At 39.7% G+C, this 27,571-nt stretch overlaps 2 protein-coding genes across 2 annotated transcripts in view; both read left to right on the top strand.

Moving 5' to 3' along the window:
- The window catches only part of klhl5 (kelch-like family member 5), a 37,750-nt gene extending 26,906 nt beyond the window's left edge, over positions 1-10,844 (top strand). The window contains 7 exon segments of the mRNA XM_034688830.1: positions 1,468-1,692; positions 2,247-2,322; positions 2,699-2,785; positions 4,042-4,116; positions 4,417-4,554; positions 5,929-6,100; positions 8,033-10,844. Coding sequence (XP_034544721.1) covers positions 1,468-1,692; positions 2,247-2,322; positions 2,699-2,785; positions 4,042-4,116; positions 4,417-4,554; positions 5,929-6,100; positions 8,033-8,119 — 860 coding nt within the window. The 3' untranslated portion in view covers positions 8,120-10,844.
- Positions 10,845-14,856: 4,012 nt separating this feature from the next.
- Positions 14,857-26,831, top strand: wdr19 (WD repeat domain 19). Its single transcript, XM_034688855.1, has 36 exons — positions 14,857-14,978; positions 16,405-16,496; positions 16,615-16,680; positions 16,764-16,889; positions 17,012-17,127; positions 17,220-17,335; positions 17,435-17,515; positions 17,621-17,733; positions 17,830-18,003; positions 18,093-18,163; positions 18,270-18,442; positions 18,736-18,856; positions 19,053-19,159; positions 19,251-19,367; positions 19,520-19,675; positions 20,384-20,531; positions 20,810-21,011; positions 21,408-21,567; positions 21,646-21,756; positions 21,955-22,064; positions 22,883-22,940; positions 23,081-23,227; positions 23,336-23,418; positions 23,507-23,590; positions 23,692-23,838; positions 24,220-24,344; positions 24,450-24,559; positions 24,677-24,745; positions 24,850-24,927; positions 25,109-25,205; positions 25,301-25,425; positions 25,514-25,595; positions 25,709-25,859; positions 25,946-26,069; positions 26,176-26,252; positions 26,514-26,831. The coding sequence occupies exons 1-36, from the start codon at positions 14,973-14,975 to the stop codon at positions 26,626-26,628; spliced, it is 4,038 nt and encodes a 1,345-aa protein (XP_034544746.1). The 5' UTR covers positions 14,857-14,972; the 3' UTR covers positions 26,629-26,831.
- Positions 26,832-27,571: the final 740 nt, after the last annotated feature.

Below are 27,571 nucleotides of genomic sequence, written 5' to 3'. Positions count from 1 at the left end.
AATATACGTGGTTCAAGAAGCTATTATTAGCGGAGAAAGAAATGGCAAATAAATTATATTCATTCATGTACGAGTGTGTGTGCACACTACTTCATGCCACCCCAACATAAGTCAGTGCTTTAACTGAGCCAATCCTGTCAAAATAGTGTGGATCCTTGAAAAGCCACCTGGCCTAGCAGTTTTAACGCACGCCCCATGTACTGCGGTTGTGGTCCTTGTCACAGCAGGCACTGCTTCAGCTCCAGGCCATGGATCTTTGCTGCATGATGTTCCTAGCTCCCTGCTCCCTGCATTTCCTGTCTGTCTTCAGCTGTCCTGACCAAGCGGCAACCTCCAGTCTAAAAATACGAGTCCTATGCGGAAGTGATAAAAACTGCAGTTCATCGAGGATCTGCTTGAGGCTGGCTCTGGAAGTACCGGAAACCACTTACACACCAATTAAAAAAAAACGATCTTTACAGCAGATATAAACATGTTTACAGCCTGGTACAAAAGATTGCGAGTCTTCCAATGAGAGGCACAGCTAACTTGACTGACAGGCGGGAACACTGTAGCTGTTGGCTCGGAGGCTCAAAGCCTGCCTCTTTACATCGCAATCGCTCGACAGCAGCAATTAGGCTGCCGCCGCTGATTGGCCTCAAAACAGCGCTTCAGAAACAGATGGGTGATGTCACATATACTACGTTCATATTTTATACAGTTTTATACATGGTCCTGACTCATAAAGGCAAAAATGCCCGGAGAAATAATAAACAAATTGACCCGTTTGTTTGTTTTTTTCAGAGTTTTTTTTAAGTTGTAGAAGACAGCTCAGCATCTCTGATGGAGATGCATAATTATAGTAAATGAATCTAATATTTGTGGTACAAAGAAACACAAGGCACTATTTTGATAATTAAGGTTTCTGAGACTTCCTTTGACTTATATGGTATTAAATGAAGTATCTGTAGATTTTGAACTACTGTCTTTTATTAAAAAAATTTAAACAGTCAATGTGGAGAGAAAATAATGACCAGAGCAATCAATATGTTGAATAATATTGTGTTTAAACCTTCATGTGAGACCTTTCTGCAGCAGGATAATTCAGCACATTGTGTAATGAAAGACACAAACTGACAGACACTTCCTCTTAAATATTGTTTGATGACATAACTTTATCATAATTATTTGACCATTGTCTCTTAACCATTAGAGTGTAGATCATAATGTACAACCCAGTGCTCCATGTGTGCTTGTAGGCTCCGTTTCTCTTCACACTAATAGAGTGTAAATAGTCTACAGTTGGGAAATGAATGAAGGTGCTGTAATAAAGGTATCCTGCTCAGGTTTTTCAGTACCTCTAACACTGTAAGGATTGGAAGCATAGAAAATTGTCAGATGTAGCCAATGAAACCAACATAAAAACTGAGGGGGATCAAAAATAAAAGTTTGGTTTAACATTTTCTGGTTTTGTTTTGTTTTGTCCAGGTGCGACCAGTATTGAGCAGTACTGTCTGCGTCAGGACTCCTGGAGGCAGGTAGCTACCATGAGTGGGCGCAGACTACAGTTTGGTGTAGCTGTTCTTGATGGCCGTCTTTATGTGGTGGGTGGCCGAGATGGACTCAAGACCCTCAACACGGTGGAGTGCTACAATCCACACAGCAAGACCTGGAGTAACATGCCTCCCATGTCCACACACAGACACGGGTTAGGTGAGCGACCTTTATATATAAATCACTACAGCTGAAATCAATAAGAGCTTAGATTGCTCAATCAATGTCAAAACAGATTGTAACTTTTTTTTAAAGTTTTGTGATGTTTTTTTACTTTTAGCGAAAAACAAATTATCTTCTCAGTGAGGTCAAAGGTCAAAAACATTCCAGCCACAGTACCTATGCAGTAAGTGATCCAAGAGCTGGGTCAAACTGAGTGAATTCATCACATGCATCACGTTTGAAGGGCAGACTCACCAATAAAAAAAAGGACAGGGCATCCTGTCACGGTTTCATAAAATGTGTGCATGTGTGTGAGGGGAGGTGAATATTCAAACACAAACATCTGGCACTGCAGATGTTCTGGCAGATAAACCCCACCAGTATGAAGGTGTCAACATGCTGCTAAATCCACATGCCTGAAGCCCAGCGTGTGGTTGCACACACACAATGAACTCACACTGGTATCCTGAATGCGTTTGGTTGCCTGTCCAAGCCGATGTTTTTGGTAAGTTGCCATTGTTTAATCATGCATGTGGGATTGTGTATTGCAGGCGTAGCTGTTCTAGAGGGGCCCATGTACGCAGTGGGAGGACATGATGGCTGGAGCTACCTCAGCACAGTGGAAAGGTAAGAAGCAATTTCACACACCTGCTAAAAGGATCACTTCACACATAAAGAAACATTTATGTTTTCCACCTTGCATCTGTCCATTTGGATAGCTTAAGCCATGTTCGACATGGTTACACGATATTGTCTCTGAAATATGAGTCTCCTTCTCAGTACACTGCGTTAACAGATTACTCAGAATTTGTCCTCAGGTAACAATAGTTCAAATTAAAAACGGTGTACAGTCATGTCAAGGGTTTAGAAAGATGCTGTGAAGTAGAAATACAATGTTCTAACTGCATTGCTTCATGACTCACCAGGGATTTTTGAGAGACTCCAATTAGCTTTGCTTTGTTTAATTGAAGTATGAGAAGTTATTTACCTCATTGTTTTAAAGGTGGGACCCTCAAGCTCGCCAGTGGAGCTTTGTTGCAAGTATGGCTACACCCAGAAGTACAGTTGGAGTAGCTGTACTCAATGGCAAGTAAGTAACCTCACATATCCACTCATGTACAGCTTCATACATGAACTATTTCTTCAAATTATGGGATTAATAGCATTAATATGAATGTCATTTTCACAAAAAAAATATCCCAATTAATATTGTTTAGTATACTATTGAGATTCTAAAATAGTTGTAAACAAAATATCTATGTTATTTTAACCATCCACATAGAGGTATACCACAACATGATCTCCCATCATAGCCCGCAGTGTCTGTCTGTATGCTTTAGTAATAATCAGTTAAGGAGAAAAATCCAGTGCTCATGGTTTGGTTAGTTTTCACCAATTTAAAATGAAACTTACAGTTTCCTGTCCTTCATGAGGCATCAAACCTATATCAGGAAAAAACATTTTCTTGTCTATGCTTGCTTTGATAATCTATTTTACAGAGAGAAGGTTATTTTTCTGTAACTCCTCAGCAAAATTTATATTTCTCTGCACAGACACACTGCAATATTTAACAGTAATGGAAAATGTGACAGTATTCACAGCAGCTCACACACACACACACACACACACACACACATCCACACAGTCACCAATGCACATATCAATAGTGGCATTTCATAAATCCAAGCCTTGACTCTCCTGACTTGACCTAGTCTTTATAAGAACTGCAATATTTCAACGTTGGTCTTATTATTCAGTGCCTCAGATAGAGGCTGCAGAGGAGGCTATATAGATGCTAATTAATTCACAGACAACTGTTTTAGCCAAGCTTGCCCAGAAGTAGTGTATATGTGTATGTGCATGTGTTTGTGTGCGTGTGCGTGTGTGCGCTGTGTATTCTCAAGGCTCTGTGCCTGATGGAGCTCATTACTTGCTTGAATGGTTCTGATGCACTTTTTCTTTCCCCTCCCAAAGTCCACATCCACACACACACACACACACACACACACACACACACACACACACACACACGCACATTCACATGAACACACGCACATGCACACACATGCACATGCACATGCACATGCACACACACATGCACACACAAACACTTACACAACCCCTGGGGTTGTGATGCCCTGAGATGGCTGACTGATTGATTTTGCTCACCTCACATTGTCCCCTGCACACCAACCACATATAAATAAACCCTCACACATCTCTTTCATTGTCACTAGATGGAAAAGCGACTGTCCAAGTCTAGAACTGGGCACTGTTCTTTGTGTAGCAGGTAGTGGGTGTTAAGTGTGTGCTTCGGAAGGGATAACACTATCTTGTCTTTCTTAGGTTGTATGCTGTAGGAGGCCGGGATGGCTCGTCCTGCCTGCGATCAGTGGAGTGTTTCGACCCACACACCAACAGGTCAGAAACGAGGGACTTCATCTGACCTGAATTAATTGCAGCCTCCTGATTTATTTCCTGTCTGCTGTTCTTTGTAGTGAAGAGCTTCTGGGCTTTTTAGGTTGTTTACCCACAGATCAAAGGAGACAGCTAACCCTCTCAGGATGTTAGAAATAGATCACGCTCAAACAACTTCTGTTTACCAAGCCCATATATTATGGGCTTGACTCGAAGGGCTATGATAAAGTGTTAAACTTAGCAAGATGTCTAAATCTGAACTATGGGGCCTTTTTCATTATTTCTTTCTGCCTGTTACTACAGATGGAGTGGTTGTGCTCCCATGGCTAAGAGGCGTGGAGGTGTGGGTGTGGCCACATGGCATGGCTTCCTGTATGCCATCGGAGGTCACGATGCTCCAGCTTCATCTCTTGCATCTCGCCTAAGTGACTGTGTAGAGAGGTGGGTCTTTATGTACTGTGTGTGTGCTCCTCTAAATGTTACACTGACAGTTCCCAATTTGCTGCCTTTTAGATTTGATATCTTGTATAAGGCTTTTTTAAAAGTTGCTATAAAAAACGTAAACTAGTTAGATACGATTAGCCTCTTTAGTAAAAGTCCCTGTGAAAGCTGACATATATACGATGTCATGTTTTTAAGTTTAACTTCAAATATGGCACACTCAATTTCAATTGTCTTAACCTCTATTAGTATTAATAGTCTAGTAGTTTAAAATTCATAATTTAACATACTGCAGAATCAGACTGAATGTCTGTGATGTAGTATGCGCTGACTCACACATTCATGTACTGCGCATACGTCAGTGAAGTCTGTGAGCGTTCAGTGCCCAGGCATTTGTGTCGAGATCTGGTTTGGGCAAATCTCAGAAAACCATCAGATATTGGATGGCCTCAGTATATCTGCCTCTGGAAGTAACAATAAACTTTTCTTGCATTTTGATGTAGCCAGTGCTTATGAATAAATATCTCCCTGCCAAATCTTTCCTTTTTTGTGTGCTGCATTATTTGAAGTCCAGTGGGCAACTGAGGATGCGGCCGTCTTCGAATTAAAAGCAAAGTGAAATTTGTTTCCTCAGTTAAATCTGCATAAGAAACACTGTCATTTCTTTGTTCATTACACCCTTCAAAGTAACACCCACTCATCGCTTTTTGATAAGTCTCAGTTTCACTGTAAATGGTAAGTTACACAAAGGCTTCACTCTAGCTTACTACAGCTACATGAACCCTTAAAAGGGAAACAATTTCAATGTGATTTATTCACTGTTAATGAGTCTTAAAGTTTAGTATAGTAACAACTTGATGACAGAGATTTGTGAAAAGTCAAAATCCAAGCCTTGTGAGGTCTATATTTCGGGAAGTCTCAAAGTCTGAGTGCTGATTGGTTTCTGTAGCACAGCACAAAGCAGGACTGTAGCTAAAGATCACATTTTTGATCTAGAACAGGTTGTTAGCTGCAATTTTTGGAAGTAAAGCAAATTGTTGTCAGGTTACTGCATACAGGGGCTGAGATGTCATTACCATAGAAAGTGTTCTGCCTGTTTTTGCCCTCCATACTGACTGTTTTTCCCTTATACACAAAAGCCTACTGATATGTGATTGGATTTGGACTTCAAACGTACTGCAAACAAAAACAAAAGCACTTAAAATCAAGAACCCTGCCTCCAAGTTTTGCAGTTTTATGTTAAGCACTCTCATTTATTGCTCTGAATGTATACAAATGATGGATTTTCCCAAATTATTAACTATGGATCTAAGTCTTGAAAATAAAAGACCTGTTTCAATAACTGTGCTATGTGTGTGTGTCTTGTGTTTACAGGTACGACCCTCAGACAGATGTGTGGACAGCAGTAGCCCCAATGAGTATCAGCAGGGATGCTGTTGGTGTTTGTCTCCTTGGCGACCGTCTCTATGCTGTGGGCGGATATGACGGGCAGGTGTATCTTAATACTGTAGAAGCTTATGACCCTCAGACAAACGAGTGGACACAGGTAAAGACACAGCTGCTACACACAACTGCTACATATGAAAAATAGTACGTAACTCTATTCTCTTGCTGTGTTCACACAAACACAGCTGGTTTATTTAGTATAGATGCTCTTATTTGAATGACATGTCTACTCTAGTTTATCAAACAGGTAATAAATCATGATGTGTGCCAATAAAGTTGTTAAATATACACACACACACAGTCTCAGTTTGACCTTCCCAAGCTCCCCTCTCATATATCTGGGCATGTTTTCACTGTTATGTAAATGTGTATTTTCCTCATGCTAATATTGTCCTTGCTGCTGCAGCGGTAGGGGAGAGAGGGGACAATTTCAAAGTTGAACGATCTCATTCATAAAAAAGTCTGTGGCACTTCAGTTTATACTTCATCCCCTGAATAGCCTCAGAGGATTTTCAACCAAAGTCACCTGAAATCTTCTATTTTAGAGACATGCACCATGCTGAGAGAGAGAGAGAGAGAGAGAGAGAGAGAGAGAGAGAGAGAGAGAGAGAGAGAGAGAGAGAGAGAGAGAGAGAGAGAGAGAGAGAGAGAGAGAGAGAGAGAGAGAGAGAGAGAGAGAGAGAGAGAGACGCTGCAGGCGGGCATTTACAGCAAACAGAGAGTGCTTAAACTGACACAGGGGAACAAAGATGAGAGGGAATGTGGAGATCACTAAATGTGTCCTCTGTTTATTGTCAGAAACCGAAACAAACAAACCAGTTATTTGGTTGTCTGTCCTGTCTCTGTCAGCTTTAGCACGAATCTATCAAATTGTTATTTTCCAAGACTTTGATGTATGACAGTCAGCTTTGAATATCTGTGTAGAAGTATTAGCTAAACAAACTAACATGAGTAGACTACCACAAAAGAGAGATTCCCGTAGAGCCATAGGATTACCATTACTACCTTCTCCCTGCTGTGCTGAAATCTGTGTTTGCTTACAGAGAGCCACAAAGCCATGTTTTACAAATGTTATTTTTACATAATACTGATCCATACCCTTCAGTAAGCTAATGGGTTCAATTTAGCAGTGCTTTCAGTAGATGGCCAGAAGTCACCTTTTATAGTTGAATGATAAACAGTTGGTTATTTATCCATCAGACAGAAACAGGGCAGCATGAGCATTTATTAAGAGTCATGTTAATGTCCAACTGTTGAGATTCCATTTTTTAATTTGGGTTCCATCAACTCCAAAGGGAAATATATATATAAACACATGTACACAGGGCGGGAAGTTACCACCCGCCAAGCGCCAATGGCGGGTAAAAAAATTGTTTTGCATGTAAAATAAAAACACACCCGCCAGTGGTCGATGGAAAATTTTGTATTGCACGTGAGGTGTTGTTTTCATACTTTTGCCCATTTCTGCCGACTGTCAGGCTATTTTGACCTGCACGGCGCGCTGCACTTGTGTTGTTATTTGGTACGTCAGGAACGGTGTGACATCAGCTTCTGGAGTTCAAGTTAAAGACATTCCTGTTAAAGCTGTGAGACAGAGATTTGGCTCACTCAGTCAATGTTAAAGGTTGCACTTTTGAATATTTCATGATGATGCAGCAGTCACCTTGAAATGAAGTATAACCTAATAAAATAGCAATAATCTAATTGTATCTTTGCATAACTGTATTCTTTAAGTGATGCTTAAGTTGGATTTTCATAATTAAAACGTATGGTAATTATTTTAAACCAATAAGGCATGATTTTTTTATTTGGACGATGAAAAATATTTTTGGCTGGTAAATTTTCACTAGCCAATGGCAGATGAGGTAAAAAGTTAATTTTACGCCCTGCATATATACATATATATATATATATACACAATATACAAATTGTAAAATAACTCTTTTCCACAGAACTCAATTGATTCATAATGACATACTGCTACACCTGTTAGAATCAATTTTAAACAGTGATACGTCTTTTGTGTTTCCAGGTAGCGCCTCTGTGTGTGGGTAGGGCTGGAGCATGCGTGGTGGCCGTCAGACTGAAAACACCAACACTTAACAGTGGACTCGCATGATGTTGCTCAGTGGCCCTCCTCTTCATCACTACTTACCCATCTGCCTGCCAGCATGTGACCGTACCAGGAAGTGAGAGACTGATTACTGAACACACTAAAGGTGTCGCACTTTGGCAGAGGCACGTTTTGCTCACCTTTAATGACTTCCTGTCATTGATTTTAATGCGAAGGGTTCTGCGTGGGTCTCGTTGTGTGTCAGGTTTCTGATAAAGTTTCCACATTTGAACTCTGTGATAACTTCTCCAGTGGAAGTGAACTGCCAGTGACACTCATGACGAAGAGGGATCTGCAGTGTTTGTGTGAGCATGACAGAACAGCTGTCTCGCAGCTTTTTTTTTTCTTGTCTATTAACGCTCCTGTAGACGATGTGGAACACACACACACACACACACACACACACACACACACACACACACACACACACACACACACACACACACAGACACACCTACACGCTCAAACAAACACACTCAAACCGACAAGGCTGCTTGCAGCTTCTATTTCTGCTTACAAAAAGTGAGGTAGAGAAAGATATTCAAGACAGTTCAGATGCCTCATCATTTTACGCTCTCGCTTTCCATAACAATAGCTGATAGTTTGATGTGTGTATTGATGCTATTTTAATATATTCCTGATTATTTTATGCTGCAGTCTGCACGCTCTCTGCGCCCTATTTCCTTCTTTACTTGCAGGCTGACAGTTTAAAGAAGGACTTTTGACATAATCAGCACAACCTTATGAACAGCAGCACTGTAAGAAATGTGATGCTTTTTATTCTTTTTTGACAAAAACATCATGACGCTTTATCTAATATCTCTGTGTGTCTTCTATGTTGCATCAGCTCACATCTGAGGCATTCATCGTGTCTGATATGCAGATAATTTTAGATTTTTAACAAGTTACATTTGCAAATTATTCAACTTTTGCCTTTAACTTTTATGGTTAACTCCATATGCTTCGGTTTTACATATAACTGAGCTTTAATTAGTTTTACGGACTGAGTAAAAATAACAGGTGCGGCCCTTTGTTGAGTAAACTCAAGAAAATCCACTTTCAATCTCCTGCAGAGCAATTTACAGTTTCAGTTTTGTGCAGTTGAGCTTTTCTGTACCATCTTCTTTTCCTCCACTGAAGATGTTTCCTGTACATGTGCATGCGTGCATGGGTGCATGTGTGTGTGTGTGTGTGTGTGTGTGTGTGTGTGTGTGTGTGTGTGTGTGTGTGTGTGTGTGTGTGTGTGTGTGTGTGTGTGTGTGTGTGTACATTTGTTTTGTTGTTCAGAAATTGCAAGGAGTATATTTTTATCTCAAATGAAAATTTCCCTGCTTCCCTTCTTCCCTCCCCATCTTCAATTCCCTGCTGCTTTCTCTTCATCACCGTTTTCCCATTTCATCACCGCACATGCACACACTCCCATGAACGCACACTCCGATACACACAAATATGTACACACTACTGTGTTTAAGAGGCAGAATTGGGTACAAGGACAGAAATGAACAACAGACCATATAATGAGTCCCTGAATTTAATAACCTTGATTCACTGGGCGCAGCGTTTTCTTTGATGTCGAGTTCAAGGCATTATTAAATTTGATGCTGCTGCAGACATAGAATCAGACGTCATCTAGAGAAGTGAAAAACATCTGACTTCATGTTTTCATATTTCACTAAACCTATTGTACATGTCAGGAAACCTGAAGAATGCAAACGTGCTTACTGCAGGTCATGCCACAATCATGCAACGCCGTATACGTAACTGTGTTTTTCCCCTGTGTGGCTAAATCTGCTCCTCGGGTATGTGGGAATCAGGTATGTTTGTGTGTGCGTGTGTTCTTGTATGCTTAGTGTACAGAAAGCCAGCTCCTGACAGTGAGAGGCAAACCAGGCATCCTGTCTGAACTGACAGATCTAGAGCTAATGTAGCCCCCAGGTTGCACTTCAGAAACACGCATGGACCTTACATACACACACACACACACACACACACACACACACACACACACACACACACACACACATACACACACACACACATACACACACACACACACACACACACACACACACACACACACACACACACACACACATACACATGCACAAAAACTCAACCACACAGCTGAAAGCCAAACGCCCCACGAGCCAGTGAAGATTGAAAAGCCTCCCATATTTGCCGGCATGACATCTAAGAAGTAGAGACGGGCTGGCGTGCAGTTCCCCACAGCTAAGCTGATGTTTATTCAGGCCTAATGCACCGCTGCATTATTCTATTTTCCTCCCCTTCAAAACCTTCAAACCTGCCTGCTGTTTATTTAAAGAGTCATTCTCCTCAGATCACAGCAGAAGTGTCTCACCTCCACTGTGTCATCAGAGTTTGATTTCAGTCGAAGGGTCAACATGAAACAGACATTCCAAATCAATGTATGTATTTAGTGTATATAATGTATATAAATAAATAAAAAATATGTATGTAGTCGCTATAATATGTTGTATTATACAGCACCCACTAAATATACAGTGTGCTTGTGTGTTTCTTTTTGTACCATGAATAAAAATGAAGACGAGGTGTAGTCAAATGAAACTTGATGAGAAATGGTACAGCTGCTCATCTCCTCTTTTAGTACCAGATAATTACACCTCCTATTTTAAAAAATAAGGAAGGTATGTACAATATCTATGCCACTGTTGTCTGTCTTTTTATACATTAAAGTCAAAATGTGATTTAACTGGTCTCTGTTTTTTATTTGCCCTGTAAAATACTAATGCATTTGTTTCACAGTAAGAACTAAATCTTCTTTATGTTATGGTTGTTTTTGCAAGCTGTCTCTACTCGTCACAACAGCACCATAAATGCCATCATGGTGTAAATTAGTATGTTTATATGTGGCTCTTATCTCTTACAGCATCCGGTCAGAGCAGCCATACTGATTGCCTTTGCAGTTTAAAGGTTGATATGGTTTAAGGCTGGTTGTTTCTGCATATGTACACCTCTGAATTAATAATCTGAGTCTGGGGGTTAATGTGAAACCTCATTACTCTTACGTATGGATGCTCTGGTGTACGATACAAAGCAGCAGGTTGAAGCAAGTGTAAAAAGTGTTTGAGGGAGAGGAATGATTACGATTTACAGATACTTTAACCCTGGGACAGCAGCTGGAAGAAAACGGATTCACTCTGCTATTTATCGCAGGGGAAGCTTTAAATCATAACCCGCTCAGACAAACGGCTCCTTGTGGGTCTGAGAAATAGAACCAGTGACCTTGATGTCTTGATGCTTTAGCATCACCTCAGTCCATTATATCTGACAGAAACAAGAAGGAGACAGAAAGTGCTAGACTGTCTGACTTCACATGTTTAACATCTAAACGTAGAAACCACCAGCAGACAATTCAGTCAGACAGCTGCAGGTTTTATTATAGCATCTGTGAGTGCTGTACACAAGTGAACACAACTATATGTACCAGGCAGATTCATTGAAGAGTAGCTTAAATGATACATAATATATGCAATATGTAACACTTTCAGGTTAAATAAGATATTTTGTAATATATATCAGTCGGCTTCTGGACATCTGTCTTTCTTACTCTTGTAAACAAAGTAATGTTGGAGTGTCTTTAGGAAACATCTCCCAACTTAACACAGCCATGTTGCACTAAAGAATGACCTGATTATATTTGGTTGTCAATGGTCAAAGGTCCCTGAGACCCTATTTTCTCACATGAAGTACCAAGATCCGCTTGTAAAAACAAAAAAAGTCTATAGGTAAATGATCAATTATTAGATACTTTTACATCAACTTCTGATAATTCAAAAAATTATGATAGGAAAATGTTTTCACCCTAAAGGTCAAAGTCACTGTTGTATGATTAGGTCTTAAAAAAATATACATTTCTTGGCTTTATTCATGTCTCATTCTTGTGTCTGTGTTGATTCAAGAAGACCGGGAGGAAACTTGGCACAAAAATGTATTTTATTTCAAGGATGAACGTATCAGATTTTGATGGCCGAACCATGAAAATTATTTTTTTGGAAACATCATTTTGTGCTTTTTGTTTTTTGTTTTTTGTTTTTTGTTTTTACAAATATTTGATAAGACAGCTGAAGAGACCCAGGAAATGAGGGGAGAGAGAGTGTAGGAGGATATCCAAGTAGAAACTGGAACAGGAGTCAAACCAGGGACCAGTGCGATGAAGGCTGGAGCCTGTGTACTGGGCGTCTGCTCCAGCCTGCAGTATAAGTCACTTTGACCCTATGTCTAATCCGTTCTCTTTGACATGTTCTGGGAAGGTTTGTGGGGAAATATTGTAAAATGTGTCCACTTGAGTAAAAGGATTAATTGATTTGATTTTTAAAGGGGCAGAGGACAAGGTCACAGCTGTCAACTGCCCAATTATCATGAACAAATTATCTCAAGAATGACCGGAGACGTTTCTATTAAATAGAGGTGGTATTTTTTTTTGCAACCCTCTAGAAAAACGTGATCTTTTGGTAGGGTGTTATCTTGTTGGACATTTATAAAACACAAACAGAAAGTTCCTTAGAGCAGCTTTAAGTTTGAACACATTGGCAGTAATAACTTTTGCTGAGATTGTTTGATTAAATATAAAGCTCTGAAGCAGCTGTCACTACTTCAAATTGTGTCAACTAGTATTACAGTAACACTAGTCGGCATGGGCTTATTAATGTGGGATTTATTTTTTGAAGATCATTTAGCAGTTTAATTAACTTCAACAAACAGTATCGGAAATGCCATGCTCCAACGTTCTATAGATTGCTAAATCAATTGAACTGCTCTGTTCACTTTCATATTGGTTGTCTCTCTGGCAAAAAAAAAAAATCCTTACACAACATCAATTTTTCATTATTCCTTCTCTCTTATTATATCATTTTGGTTTGAAATCATACAGCTGCTCCCTTCAGTGCATCTAAATGAGATCTGAGTCAGCAGGGTGGTTTCTGCAGTGAGGGAATATTGGTGTCACACAGCTGGCATTTCACTCCAGCTCCATGGTTTGTACAGCAGAAATAAGCTGTCATCCTTCATTCAATATATGAGAAAGGACAGAAGGTGCTGTGTCACCACGAGTGTTTTCCTCTGATTCTCCACAATGAAATAACACAAGAGAGGGAACAGCTGACCTTCAATTCAATTTGTTTTGACTGTATACCAGTTTAGTGTATAAAAATAAATCTTGTTGGTCAGTCTCCCTTATGTCATAAGAACATGATGCAGACACTGGGCAAAAGGCACACATTTAAGACATTTTAGACCCTGAATTGCAGAGCTAGCTAATAATTGAGTCAGGGAAGCAAGAGGTGGTGTTTCATAGGCATTATAGATTGATTATGATCAACAAAAAAGGGATGAGGCAGATTTGAAAAAAGAACATGTCTGTGGGTTTAAGAAAGCTTTTAATTTATACTTTGTTGCCATCTACTGGATATGTGATGTAAACACACTGTATGAGAACGCTCTGCCAGCAAACGCTGTAATGCTTTCATGCCCTGTGAATTATGTATGTTTAGTTTTCTAGCTGACATTAAAAAAACCTATTATTAATGTTTTTTTTACAATAGAGGTTACATATTTTTCATTGATAAAAAGTAATTGGAGGTATCATTTGTTTTCAATTTGTTTCTTATTGTTTGAATAATCATGCTGCCCGTAGTCTATAGGAAAACATTCTCCAAGAGTTAAGGTGAGAATATGTTGAGGCCTGCTTATGCTTCACTTTTGTTCTAACTTTTGTATCTCATCAGTTTAGTTAGGTTTGTAATCATTCTTTAACCTTTTTCCCTTGAACCAATTGTTAGTCTTATGTGTTGAATTCCTTGTTCATTTTTTTACGGTGGCCCTGAAGGACAAAACAAATTTACAAAAGATGAAACACTTTTACAAAGTTTGAGACAAATTTACATTTTGGAAACATTTTTACATTTTATAAAACAAAATAACATCAGCAAAACACTTTTTCCAAGGCCAAAACAAATTTACATTTAGGAAAACAAATTTACAAAAGATTAAATACTTTTACAAAGTTGGAGACAATTTTACAAACGATGGAACACTTTTACCATTGAGTCTGACTCCTTTTAGCCTGACTCCGTTTAGCCTGAGGCTCTGTGGTCTGAGGACGTTTCATCTGAATTCTATCACATGATGAAAGTTTTGTGGAGACATGATGCTTTTTCATCTGAGGTCTGACACCTCTCGCTGAGACCCGAGGATGTCCTAAAATGTAAACCATGTTCATCTCCGTTTGGTTTCTCTCCATCAAAACAAACTAATTGACCTCTCACTTGGTCACTTCCGGATCACTTCGGGTATTTGGTTCATTCATTTGTTTCAGAAATGGTGAAAGTTTTTCATCTTTTGTAAATGTGTTTTCTGAAATGTAAATTTGTTGTTGGCTTTGGTAAAAGTGTTTTGCTGATATAATTTTGTTTTATAAAATGTAAGAATGTTTTCCAACATTTAGATTAGTCTCCAACTTTGTAACAGTGTTGAATCTTTTGTAAATTTGTTTTGTCCTTCAGGGCCACCGTAATGTACGGATTATGATGAGGCCACCTAAAAACGCGGATATAATTTGACTTCCTCATCCCAGTCATAGACATATATACATTTTTATATGTCTATGGCGATCACTAATCTCAGCTCTAATTAATCTCAGCTCTAATTAATCTCAGCTCTAATTAATCTCAGCTCTAATTCAGTAGCTTCTCATTGGCGGATGGTTGTTGCTATGGTACCACTGGAGATGGACGCTTCAGAGTGATGCATTGTGGGTAATATGAAACAGCTCCCACCAGAAAACATCGATTTATATTCTATATGACCAAACGCGATCAAGATGAAGGTTGGTACCGATACACTTAAAGCTCCGACTGTGCCTCAGGCTTTATGATTCAGATCATGAGGTTTATTACAGCAGCGTGCGACAGACAGCTAGCTTACCTAGCTGCATGCTAACAGTGAAGTTAATGAGGCCACTTGTGGAAACCAAGCTAATTTAATGTTAATGTTTTACAGAGGTGAAAGTGAGCTATCTGAATGTCTTGTGCACTATGATTCAAACTTAAGTCTGCTTACAATTTCTACGAGTTTGGATATATTTACGAAACAGTATTCTCAAGTAAAGTTGAGGGTAATCTGTCCAACAAGACAAATAATTTAATAAAGACACCAAAACTGATATTGTTTGGTCAGATAATGGCTCTAGTGGTTGTGGGCTGTATTCTCTCTCCAACTAAGACTCCGTGTAACGTTGCGTTGTTCAGATTTTCGTGGACTCAAAGCCCAATCTAACATCTATCTTCGAGGACTTGAACAACCTGGTTCTGATGTTACATCTGCTGAGATGTACTCTGCATATGTACTTCATTTAGTCTCACATGCAAGGTTGATCATTTTGACCATCACTCTGACATGTGAAGTATTGAAGAACTTCCAATTATTCAAAGATTATTTCCTGTAAAACATTATATGTGTTCCCACATTTTCCTGAGTTATCAGAATCAGAATCAGCTTTATTGGCCAGGTATGCTTGAACACACAAGGAATTTGACTTAGGTAAACTGTGCCTTCTTTGTACAAGGCATAATAATAAGGCATACAAATAAAAATAAAAATAAAAATAATAACAATAACATCAGCTATAAATACAAAAGAACAACAAATAGGCACGACTAATATATACAGGCTAAAATAATATGATAAAAGTGCAGTGGTGAGTAGAAGAGGTAGTTTTAACATTAAAAAAAATAGTAGTTAAATAATAAAAAAAATAGAAAAATGGAATTCTGCTTGGATAATTGTTGCATTGTTTGTTTACATGTATATTTACAGAGATTATTTATCTGACAGGTATGACACTGTTATGGTTTAGTGTTCATCAGGGTGACAGCCTGTGGGAAGAAACTGTTCTTATGGCGGGTTGTTTTGGCGCACAGATCTGTAGCGCCTGCCGGAGGGAGGAGTTTGAAGAATTTGTGTCCAGGGTGTGAGGGGTCAGCGGTGATGCTACCTGCCCGTTTCCTGGCCCGGGACCGGTACAAGTCCTGGATGGGGGGCAGGTTGACACTGATGATAGTCAACCTATAGTTTTCATAATCATATTCCTTGAAAAGCAGGGTCACAAAAACATGGTTTCTGGCAAGCATCATCAAGTCCAGCCTATATTATAACTATTCTTCTGTAGAAACCAACAATGCTACTTGAAACTTCACATATCTTTATTTCTTCCTTAATTGAAAGCTACTCAAAGGTAATCTTTATATCTACAGAGTGTTTTCATCCTTGAAGACAAAGCCTGGGCGGGTTCTAGCCTTCTATATAAGTGGCAGAAAACCCTTGGTAACTATATCGCTGTTGCAGGGTAAGTAATATGTTTTGGTATAAAACATATCCCAAATGAAACTGTCCCTAAATATTACTCTTATAGGATTTAAAGAAGTCCATTTCTTAAAATGTGCATTTTATTTCTCATCATACAGACAGGACAACTCTGTGAAAATCTTTGATCGACATGGACACATATGGACTGAACTCAATCTTCCAGGGCGAGTTTTACTTAATTTTCTTTTCTTTGCTGTTTCAAAGTATTTCTGGTTTTACTTTCTATACTTTCTCCTGTACCCCCCAGACGCTGTGTGGGAATGGACTGGGATAAAGATGGGGATATTTTGGCAGTGATTGCTGCAAAATCCAGCTCTATCTATCTTTGGGATGCCAGCGTCAATAAAATATCTAAGATAGAGAGCGGCATGAGGTATGACATACATGTAATACATTATTACAGAGGGAAAAGTTAGCATTGAGAGTAGCTGTGATATTACTGTTAATCAGCTCTTGAGCTCTGGGTTAATTTCTTGCTATTGTTGGTTTCACCAGAGACCAGATGTCTTTCATCCTGTGGTCAAAGATGAGCCCACTGCTGGCAGTTGGGACAGTCAAAGGAAACCTGCTGATCCACAATCAGCAGACCTCACGCAAGATCCCTGTACTGGGTAAATACACAAAACACATCTGAGCAGACACGTATTCATGCTTTTGATAGTCTCCTGTAACTACTGATTTCCTCTCTCCTAAAATTCTAAAGGTAAACATACCAAAAAGATCACCTGTGGCTGCTGGAGTACTCAGAATCTACTGGCTCTGGGTAGTGATGACAACTCTTTGAGTATCAGCAACGCCGAGGGGGACACGGTCAGACAGGTAGCCACACAGACTCATTTGTGCAACAGCAGGATATTCTGCGGTAAAAGAAGTAAAATGATAAAAACACAACAATTTAAAAGAAATCTCTCCTAACAGACAACACTCCGGGGTGAGCCTGCTGAAATTTTCTTTTCAGTGATGAAGACAGATGAAAGGTCTGCTGTCGGAGAGAGCACAGTAAGTTTGTGTTCTTTCTGCAATTTTCCACTTACAATACTTTATTGTTGTATTTTATTTTCACAACACTTTATTTTACATTACATATTACCTATTCTTCCTCAGTTGAGTGTGTCTGTGGACAAGAAGATACTGATGCTTTTCAGCGTCAATGACCCGGAAAACCGGATAGAATTGACCTTCCAGCGTCACTATGGAAACATTGTGTCCTACCGCTGGTATGCATCACACCACTGCACACCATGAAACTCTGAGCCATTGCAGTGAAATGTTTGTTTTAAAGTGAGCTCTTTTCCCCTGTCTTTCTACTCTAGGTATGGTGATGGGTACATACTGATTGGATTCTCCCACGGGCACTTTGTGGTTATTTCCACTCACATCAGAGAGATCGGGCAGGAGCTCTATCAGGCTCACAACCACAAAGATAGTCTGAACAGCGTGGCCATCTCAACTTCATTAAACAAGGCAGCATCTTGTGGTGACAACAGGTAAACACAAGAAAGGAATCTCAATCTAAAGAAACAGCTTAGCAATCCTTTTTATTTTTTAAACTGAAGCCTTGCTGTTCTTGTTGCAGCATAAAGATCCACGAGCTGTCAGATATGAAAGATATCAGCAATGTAGTTTGGCTGGATGATGAAACCAAGGGTGAGACAGCACTCTTCTTTTACTGTGCTTATCTGTCAAAAGCCCCTCCTGAACCCACCATCAAATCTGGCCTCATCTGTCTCTCTTCATCACTCTCCTCCTGCAGGTCTTGATCAGCTGAGCTGGACGGATGACGGACAGCTGTTGGGGATTTCGACACAGAAAGGGACGCTCCACGTCTTCCTGACCAAGCTGCCTGTCCTGGGTGGCAGCTTTGGTACCCGGCTGGCCTACCTCACCTCTCTGTTGGAGGTCACAGTGTCCAACCAGGTGGAAGGGGTGAGGGTCACACAAAAACAAATAAATAATATAGTATTTATTAATAAATCTGGTTAAAAAAAAACAAAAAACATCAGAGTTTAAGATTTCAGATGCATTAAAAAATGTTTACTCCTTTAAAAATGGTCACATAATGATACTGAGTCAGGGTGGTATTGTATTATTGATCCTAAAGTTGCAAGCACTAAAATAAGTGGGTATGCTGTAGTCTTAAAATGAGAGAAAAGTTCTATATGAAATGTGAGGAGGCTCAATTAAAATCTTGTCTTAATGCACTGTGACATGTTTTACAGGAAAGTCCTGTTACCATAGAAGTGGAAGTGGAGCCTACTTTCATTGCGATGGGTCCATACCATGTGGCTGTGGGAATGAACAACAGAGCCTGGTTCTATGCCTTGACAGAGCGAGAACCTGGTGTGTGTGTGTGTGTGTGTGTGTGTGTGTGTGTGTGTGTGTGTGTGTGTGTGTGTGTGTGTGTGTGTGTGTGTGTGTGTGTGTGTGTGTGTGTGTGTGTGTGTGTGTGTGTGTGTGTGTGTTTGAAAAAGTAAACCCTGTTATACAGAATGTCTGTATTTGTCAAACCCTGTATTGCTGTTTGTGTGTAACTCAGGTTTTAAGAAGCTGAAGGACATAGAGTATTTGGGGACGATTGCCAGCATGTGCCTTAACTTGGACTACGCAGCAGCTCTGTTTGAGGGAAAAGTGCAGCTTCACATGGTGAGGGATTAATAACCAGACAGTACTTTAAGCTCTTCTTTCTTTAAAGTCTGTACACTAAAGTCTTGTTGTATGTGTTACATGGATTTAGATTGAAGGGAAAGACCAGGAGGAGAAGAAGCAGATGAAGTTGTTTCCAGATGATGACATGAAAGGACGGATCCTTTGCCACGCTCTTACTGCTGATTTCCTCTACTACGGCACTGATGTAAGACTCAACACACCCTCACATTAGTCAGTTTTTACTCATGGATTTTCTGGAGCCCTGTAAATCTAAGTGTAAGTGTCTTATCATATTCCTCTTAGTCCTCACCTGTTTTTCTTGCATGCAATCATCCCTCCCCTCTTTATGTTTCTCAGTCAGGCAATGTGGTGTGTGTGTTGGTGGAGGACTGGGAAACAGTGAGCAGCTACAGCCACTTGGTTGGTGTCAGGAAAGTGTTCCCTGACATAAACGGCACACGGCTGGTTTTCATCGACGACAAGAACAGCGGCTTCCTACTCTCTCCAACAATCGTCAGTGCATATAGTTACTGAATTGTGACTTTTTGTGGCTGTCAGTATAGACTCATCTTGACCATTTCTAGATTCACAGAAACTGATTTCATTCAAACTACCAAGGATTTCAGGGGAATATTTTGACTACAGCTGCCACTACTAGGGTAGAATTGTGATGAATGTCAATTTAGAGTGATGATTAAGTTCCACGATCTTTGATATGACTGTTCAGACTGAGGTTATATGGCAAAAATACTCCTCTAAATAATTTAGGATTTATTAAAACAGACACAAATCAGAATGGAAAACCTCTGACTCTTTGTGATATATTCTGACTTTGCAGTTATGAAAAAACAGGTTTTAGACTCTCAGGAGCTAAAAACTTGGCTTCGGCACCTTCTGCCTTCAGTATGATTTTTGCCTTTCCTTGATTAAACTAAGTAGATAAATAAAATACACAGATTTACAGTTAAATCAAACAGTAGAAGATTTTAAACTCAGTTCATTCATTGAAAAAATAGGACCATTCAAAGGAAAATTAAACAGCATGCCTTTGATGTTTTGTGGAGGTGAGGTTGAACTCATGTACACATTAGTAGCCCTGTTGCATAGGGAAGTGAACAACACTGGTTTATTGGGTAACTTCTTAGGGGGAAAAAAAAGTTTATTATATTTTAGGGTTATTCATTAAGTGTGTGTGCGTGTGTGTGTCTGTCTTATATCTAGGCAACATTCTCCTGCTTTGAGATCCCAAACTTCTCTCCCACTATCACTGGAGTGCTTTGGGACAACTGGCACGCTGACAGAGGAGTCTTTGTCGCTTATGACGAAGACAAGGTCTACACATATGCCCTGCATAAAACCACCATATATGGTGAAGCATGCCATACCATCACACACTTACAAACACTTATATCTCTCTGCAAGTTTTATTCTAAAATATGACATAAAATATAACAGTACTGAGGTCTAAGTGCAAGAGCATGCATTTCAACATGTAAATTAACTGAACTACATTATTTACTGATGCGAGACATAGTGCAGAATGCAAAAATGTCAAGTTTTGAATGCGCTTCAAATAACATAATAATCTCATGACAGGCAGCTCGGTGTTAAACTTTACTTCTTTCTCCCTCTCTCCTGTCCTTCCAGGCCCCAGGGTGGTGTTAGTGGGGAGTACCCCTCTCTTGTTTTCCCAGAAGCCTCTGCTCTTGCACAATGGGGAGCTGACATGTCAAACAACCAGTGGAAAGACCAGTGAAGTGGCCCTGAACAGTCACGCCTTCCTCAAGCAGTCAACCAGTACGGCGGCAGTTTCAGCAGCAGATCTGGCAAATGCTCTGTTGCTCAAGAGGTAAGCCATGCTGGAACCACTGAAGATGTGTTTGTTGAAAGGGAGCTTTGAGGAGATTAATAAATGTGTTAAGTTTTAAAGATAATTGTCGGTTTGGGGTTTATTTGGTTATTAATCCAGTCCACTGTGAGCTTAACCAGATGCTGCTGTTAAGTGTACATATTGGTTTTATAGTGGTTTTATACTGACAGAAAACATTTCTTCTTACAAATTGTAATATTTTTTTCTTTTGCATTTTATTAACTCAGGAAGTAAAGGCACAGAATATAAGGGAAAAAAGACAAAAGCAGCAATAAAATAAGTGGAAACTTAGAAGAGCACAGGTGCAACAGTGAATTGGAAACACTGCTTACTAAATTAATATGCTGATCTTTTCCTTCTTTGTTGTCTGTCCAGGTTTCATGAAGCCATGAATCTGTGTAAGTCTGCAGGCAGTTCCTCAGACTGGGCAGAGTTAGGGAAAGCCTGTCTGGTCCACATGGAGGTCGAACTTGCCATCCAAGTGTTTCGTATGAGTGGCAATGTGGGCATGGTGCTGTCCCTGCAGGGCATCCAGGTACTTACACACAAAGCATAGTGCATATTAAATTCTGATAAACCCATCCTCCTCTCACCCTCCTCTGTCTCTGATCAGGGTATAGAGGACATGAATTTACTGGCGGGGCATTTAGCCATGTTTCTTGGAGACTACAACCTAGCACAGGACCTCTACATGTCCTCCAGCTGCCCAATTGCTGCCCTAGAGGTAAAAGCATACACATACATGAAGATCAAACAGCCTGTTTATTCTTGTGTTGACCACTTGTGTCTTTTATTTACCCATATGAAAAGTTACTAAGAAGTTCACTTTTATTCTGCATTACAAGCATGTTACAATAAAGGTGAAACATGTTAATGCATGCTTTGATGCAAACTAAAATCCTGTTCTGTGTTTTTGTTTTAGATGAGGAGAGACTTGTTGAATTGGGACAGTGCTCTGATGTTAGCTAAGATGTTAGCAGAAGACCAGATTCCATTTATATCCAAGGAGTACGCAGTCCATCTGGAGTTTATGTAAGTAAACACAAACACGCACCCCTCACACACTCTCACTGGTCTCAATCAGAGGTGGCAAAAGTAAAGACTTTCTATACTTTAGTAGAAGAATAGAGAGACTTGTGTAAAAAGAAGTGTTTGAATAGAAGTCCTGATTCTTCTTTACTGCAGCAAGTAGCTCACTGATGAACATCTCTACCAGCTGATTCAGTGCAAAGCTAACTGAACTTCAGGTTCTGGGGAAGATTTTTAAATTTGGAACCACTGCAAATTCAAATCAACTTGATTTTTTTTAAAACAACCGAAAAGAAAGCATTCCCCTTCCTCATAAATGTAAATGCAAAATGTTACACTGCATCATCTTGATCATGTAGTCTTGTACTGTTATCAACGTCCCTACAGGTTCTCCCTGTCTCATTGATTCAATAGACAGCTCTGCAGCACGGTCTTGTTTTCCTGATGTCTTTATCTTGATATGTCTTTTACATTTTTCTACATGATATAACATCTGTTGGGTTTGACATACACTGAATGACACATTGAGGAAACATATTTTCTGTGAGTTGTTTTAAGATTAATTTAGGATAAAATCTGTCTTAAATAATAATAATTCATAATTCCACTCACATCCACAAACATTTCTTGACTGCTTTAAAAATGTGAAGAGTAGAGAGTTCTCCCCCTTATTTTCTTTTTGGTTAATGGTTAAATTAAAAATGCTTAAGCACAGTACATGTTCTTAAAAACTCAGCACCTCAATGAAGTACTTTTACTTTCAATCTGTGGTCATTGATCTACAGTCTAACTCAACTCGTCCCTCTTTCCCATCTTTTTAGCGGAGACTATGTGAATGCTCTTGCTCACTATGAAAAAGGCATGACCCAAGATGTTAAAGTAAGTGAAATATTAATGATCTCAGCTCCCTGCAGTGTTAATATCATTAGATATATTTAAACTATGATGATGGTTAATGTTATATCTTGAACTGTGCTCCTTCCTAACACCACACTGGCTCTCACGTGTTTACCTTGCAGTTTGAGGAGCATGATGAGGCGTGTAAAGCTGGTCTAGCTAGGATGTCAATCAGGATGGGTGACATCAGGAGAGGAGCAGCTCAGGCGATCCAGCACCCGAGTCGAGTCCTCAAGAAGGAGTGTGGGGCCATCCTGGAGACAATGAAGGTACAGAATCCGTCTTGTGTTTGTGTTTGATAGTGTGGGTTGTTTAAGTCGTGTTTAAGTCTATTATTTTCATACATATCCTCTCCTGTGGTTGTTTTTCTCTTGCAGCAATTCTCTGAAGCTGCTCAACTCTATGAAAAAGGCCAGTATTATGACAAGGCTGCATCTGTTTACATCCGCTGCAAGAACTGGTGAGACGAACTCCACACAGCAACTTTAAGATCTGCAAGAGTCTCTCCCTTTTTTATCCAATCTGCTTTATTTTTAATTTATTATCAGGGCCAAGGTTGGAGAGTTGCTCCCACATGTCTCCTCTCCCAAGATCCACCTCCAGTACGCAAAGGCAAAGGAGGCAGACGGCAAGTAAGTTCTGTCTGTTTTCTGTTGTCTGTTTCACTTGTCTGTTTTTACTGAAGATGAGAAAGCCTAAAATGAGGATGCATTACTTGTGTTGTGTGCACCAGGTACAAGGAGGCCGCACAGGCCTATGAGAGCGCAAAAGACTGGGACAATGTGATACGCGTGCTGTTGGACCACCTGAACAACCCTGAGGATGCTGTCCGCATTGTCAGGGAGACGCAGAGCATTGACGGGGCAAAGATGGTTGCCAGGTAGGAGAAACAAGAAGACTGCCCTCTCTGTTTTTGATCGGGGTGTATTAAGGTTAATTATTGAAGATATATTTGAAATTGCTATACTCAGCTCCATGAGGTAATGTTCCCAGTTTGCTTCTGTTGAACCTAAACCCAACAGATTAAGGAAACTAATTTCACAATGATATAAAGTGAAGAAAAGAGAAAATCATCCCATTTTGGAAGCTGGGACAAACATATTTCTACTTATTAACTTATTAACTTATTAACTCTTTTTTTGTCATTTTTAACAAAACAAAGACAAACAAGTCCTAGGTTGTTCCTGTGCCTACCTTCAAAATCAGAACTTTTGTATTTTCTGTTTGTAAATGACTTGGGTTTCATTCATGTCTGTTACAGGTTCTTCCTGCGCTTAAATGACTACGGCTCAGCCATCCACTTCCTGGTGCTGTCTCAGTGCAATGATGAGGCTTTCCAACTGGCTCAGCAGCATGGACAGATGGAGGTGTATGCTGATATCATCGGTCAGTCCCTGTGTAGTATATAAACTATAGATATACAGAATGGTGCCAGGATTCATGTTTCCTGTCATTCCTGACCTGCTGTGTGACTGTTTCTTTGTTCATCAGGTCCTGAGGCCACGCAGGAGGACTACCAGAGTATCGCTCTCTACTTTGAGGGGGAGAAAAAACACTTGCAGGCTGGCAAATTCTTTCAGAAGTGTGGCCAGTACAGCAGAGTAAGGACTCTGTCTTTTGATTTATTTGATTACACTATAATATACAGTATGACCTAGCAATTACCAACTGATGATGACACATCCATGGGTTCTTTCTCCTTGTCCACTGTCTCTCAGGCACTGAAGCACTTCCTGAAGTGTCCAAACACAGAAGACAACCTGGCTGTGGAGATGGCTATAGAGACAGTGAGAGCTATGTGATAGCGACAAACTGAATATCCCACTGCTCATAGTACATCATGTGACAGTCTGTTTGAGTGTTTATGGATCTGTATGTGTGTTTGTCTCAGGTGGGTCAAGCAAAGGACCCTTCTCTGACCAATCAGCTGATAGATTACCTGATGGGAGAGAGTGATGGCATGCCCAAGGTAATCCATCCACCTGATCATTGGAGCTATCTCTCTCTCTTTGAGTTTTTAGGCTCAGTGGAGATTACTTTCCTTGTAGCATAATTATGTTTGGGTGTATTAACATGTATTTTAATCAGTGAGAGTGACACTGCTGACTGAACAGCTGATAGTTAGTTGAACCCTTTTTTTCTCTTCCCAGGATGCAAAGTACTTGTTCCGTCTCTACATGGCTCTGCAGCAGTACAGGGAGGCTGCTCGCACCGCCATCATCATTGCCAGAGAGGAGCAGAGTGCAGGTAGGAAACTATGCACAAAGATACACACTTTAAGATACAGACCTCTGTAGTATCTGTAATGTTTTGATAGTTTGTTTTACACGTTGCTTCCAAAGGGAACTACCGTAATGCCCATGACGTGCTGTTCAGCATGTACACAGAGCTGCAGGCTCAGAAGATTAAAATCCCTGCTGAGATGGCCACAAATCTGATGATCCTGCACTCCTACCTGCTGGTGAAGGTCAGTACAGCCGAAATATTTTTGATAACACGTAGTGACTGCATTTTGACGCATTTGCCATATAGAAGTAAATTATGTCATTGTATAGATCCATGTCAAGAGGGGAGACCACCTAAAAGGGGCACGCATGCTCATTCGTGTCAGCAACAATATCAGCAAGTTCCCTGCACGTGAGTCGACCTTTTCAAAACTCCAGTCTACTGTCAAGTTATATTAAACACGTGTAGTAGTCTAAATCTGCTTTTTAGCAGAATCATCAGTGTTTATATTTGTCTGTTTGTAGATGTTGTTCCGATTCTGACGTCAGCGGTCATTGAATGTCGCCGCGCTGGGCTGAAGAACTCTGCCTTCAGCTTTGCTGCCATGCTGATGAGACCAGAGTACAGAAACGATATCGACCCAAAGTACAGGAAGAAAATCGAGGCTATGGTTCGGTGAGGACACAAGAAAAATAACACCTCATCTCTTCTCTTCCTCATCCTTGCTCTTAAATCTTTACTACATGTGCCCTGCACCACAGGCGTCCAGACACATCAGAGCTGGAGGAGGAAACTACTCCGTGTCCCTTCTGTGGCTTCCAGCTGGCACAGAATGATCTGCTGTGCATCTCCTGCAAGAACAACCTGCCTTACTGCATCGCCACGGTGCGAACACACACATAAGCAACAACCTTAAACCAAACTGACATTCAGGATTTATAGTGTATCCTGTACTCTTACTTAGCTTGTTAATGATTTGCACTTTTCACAGGGTCGTCATATGCTGAAGGAAGACTGGTGTGTGTGTCCGCACTGTGAATTCCCTGCTCTTTACTCACAGTTCATTCTGTAAGTACAGTACATATATACATTAAACATTCAGCAGCTCCAGCTTCATGAATTTTTACCATCAGACACACAGCAGTATATAAGAAATAATGAAATACATGGACTCATAGTCAGGCTGTCTCCCTGTTTTCAGGCTTTTTGTACTCAGCCTTGTCTTCATCCGTATCTACCTCCTTTACAAATAACAATCCTCTATAGTATTAAAAGTTCCAGTATAAGCTTACAGGGTAGTCACTTCTTGGATCCTGTTTGTGTGTTCAGGTTGCTGGAAACGGAGGAGGTGTGTCCCATGTGCTCAGAGGCTCTGAGCACCAAACAGCTGAAGAAGATTACAGACTGTTCCAGTTACCTAGAGACTGAAGAAGTGGATCAATAGAGAGAGAAAAAAAACAATCTCATGTATATAACTTTCTCATCAGTCAAATGACATATTTTCTATTTGTGTATAGCCATCTCATTATATATATTTAAAAGGAGTGAGAGTAGCTTTAGTTTTGAATACTGTGAAGATAATAGGAGTAAATGAATTTTAAAGATGTTTCATAACTAAGATAATAAAGCATTTTATATTAATGTGAATTGTTCTCTGCTCATATTTTTTACAACATATGTATGCATTTTTGATAACATGGTGGTTAATGCTGCTTTGTTTAATCTGCAGCATAATAATCAGTCTGTGTGAAGTTAAACTGAAGATTAGGATTATAGAGGAAAGTTAGAAATGTTTTTGAATGAATCTAAGGTTTTATCAGTTTACTTCAATGTGAAGATTCTTTTGATGTCAGCTTTTCCTGTATTTTATTTTAAATGGAATGATGGAGATTCATTTTAGTGAAGAATTAAACTAGTCCTTTACACTTTTTGCAAACCTTTCCCTCCTGAGAGTGTACAAATTACTTCCAGTTTCTGTTTTGGTTTTTAAAAAATAATTGATTCTTCTGAATCAATTTTCTTTATTAGCCAGCTAAAAATCAATACTGTTGAGGTTTTCATTTAAGTTTTGGTTTGAGTAGCTTGACGCTTACGTAGTTTTTCAACTTCTCTGCTGTTGTTTTTTTTTGTTGTTTTTCCTTATTTTAACCCTCCTTCAACCTCTTGGGGAGGGACTTCTTGTCTATGATAGTTAAAAATAATTGCACTTGGAAAGATCATTTTAAGGCTTTTTCACCATAATTGGGACAAAATAAAAAAAAAAAAAAAAAAAAAAAAAGCTAAATGTAATATTGTTTTTGGTCTTAAGTCTTCGTCTTGGTGTACTTTTGTCTGATTTAAATGCTGAAATATAAAAATAATACCTCATTATTTTAATATTAGAGGAA

This window comes from Notolabrus celidotus, chromosome 7, assembly GCF_009762535.1.
Source record: "Notolabrus celidotus isolate fNotCel1 chromosome 7, fNotCel1.pri, whole genome shotgun sequence".
Classification (NCBI taxonomy): Eukaryota; Metazoa; Chordata; class Actinopteri; order Labriformes; family Labridae; genus Notolabrus; species Notolabrus celidotus.
The sequence above is the reverse complement of the archived record's forward strand: the minus strand, read 5'-3'. Positions and strand labels throughout refer to the sequence as shown.

Coding starts and splice junctions, on each gene's coding strand:
- wdr19 (XM_034688855.1), top strand. Junction 18,443..18,735: donor TGTCCAACCAGGTGGAAGGG/GTGAGGGTCACA, acceptor CATGTTTTACAG/GAAAGTCCTGTTACCATAGA. Junction 21,012..21,407: donor AATGCTCTGTTGCTCAAGAG/GTAAGCCATGCT, acceptor TTGTCTGTCCAG/GTTTCATGAAGCCATGAATC.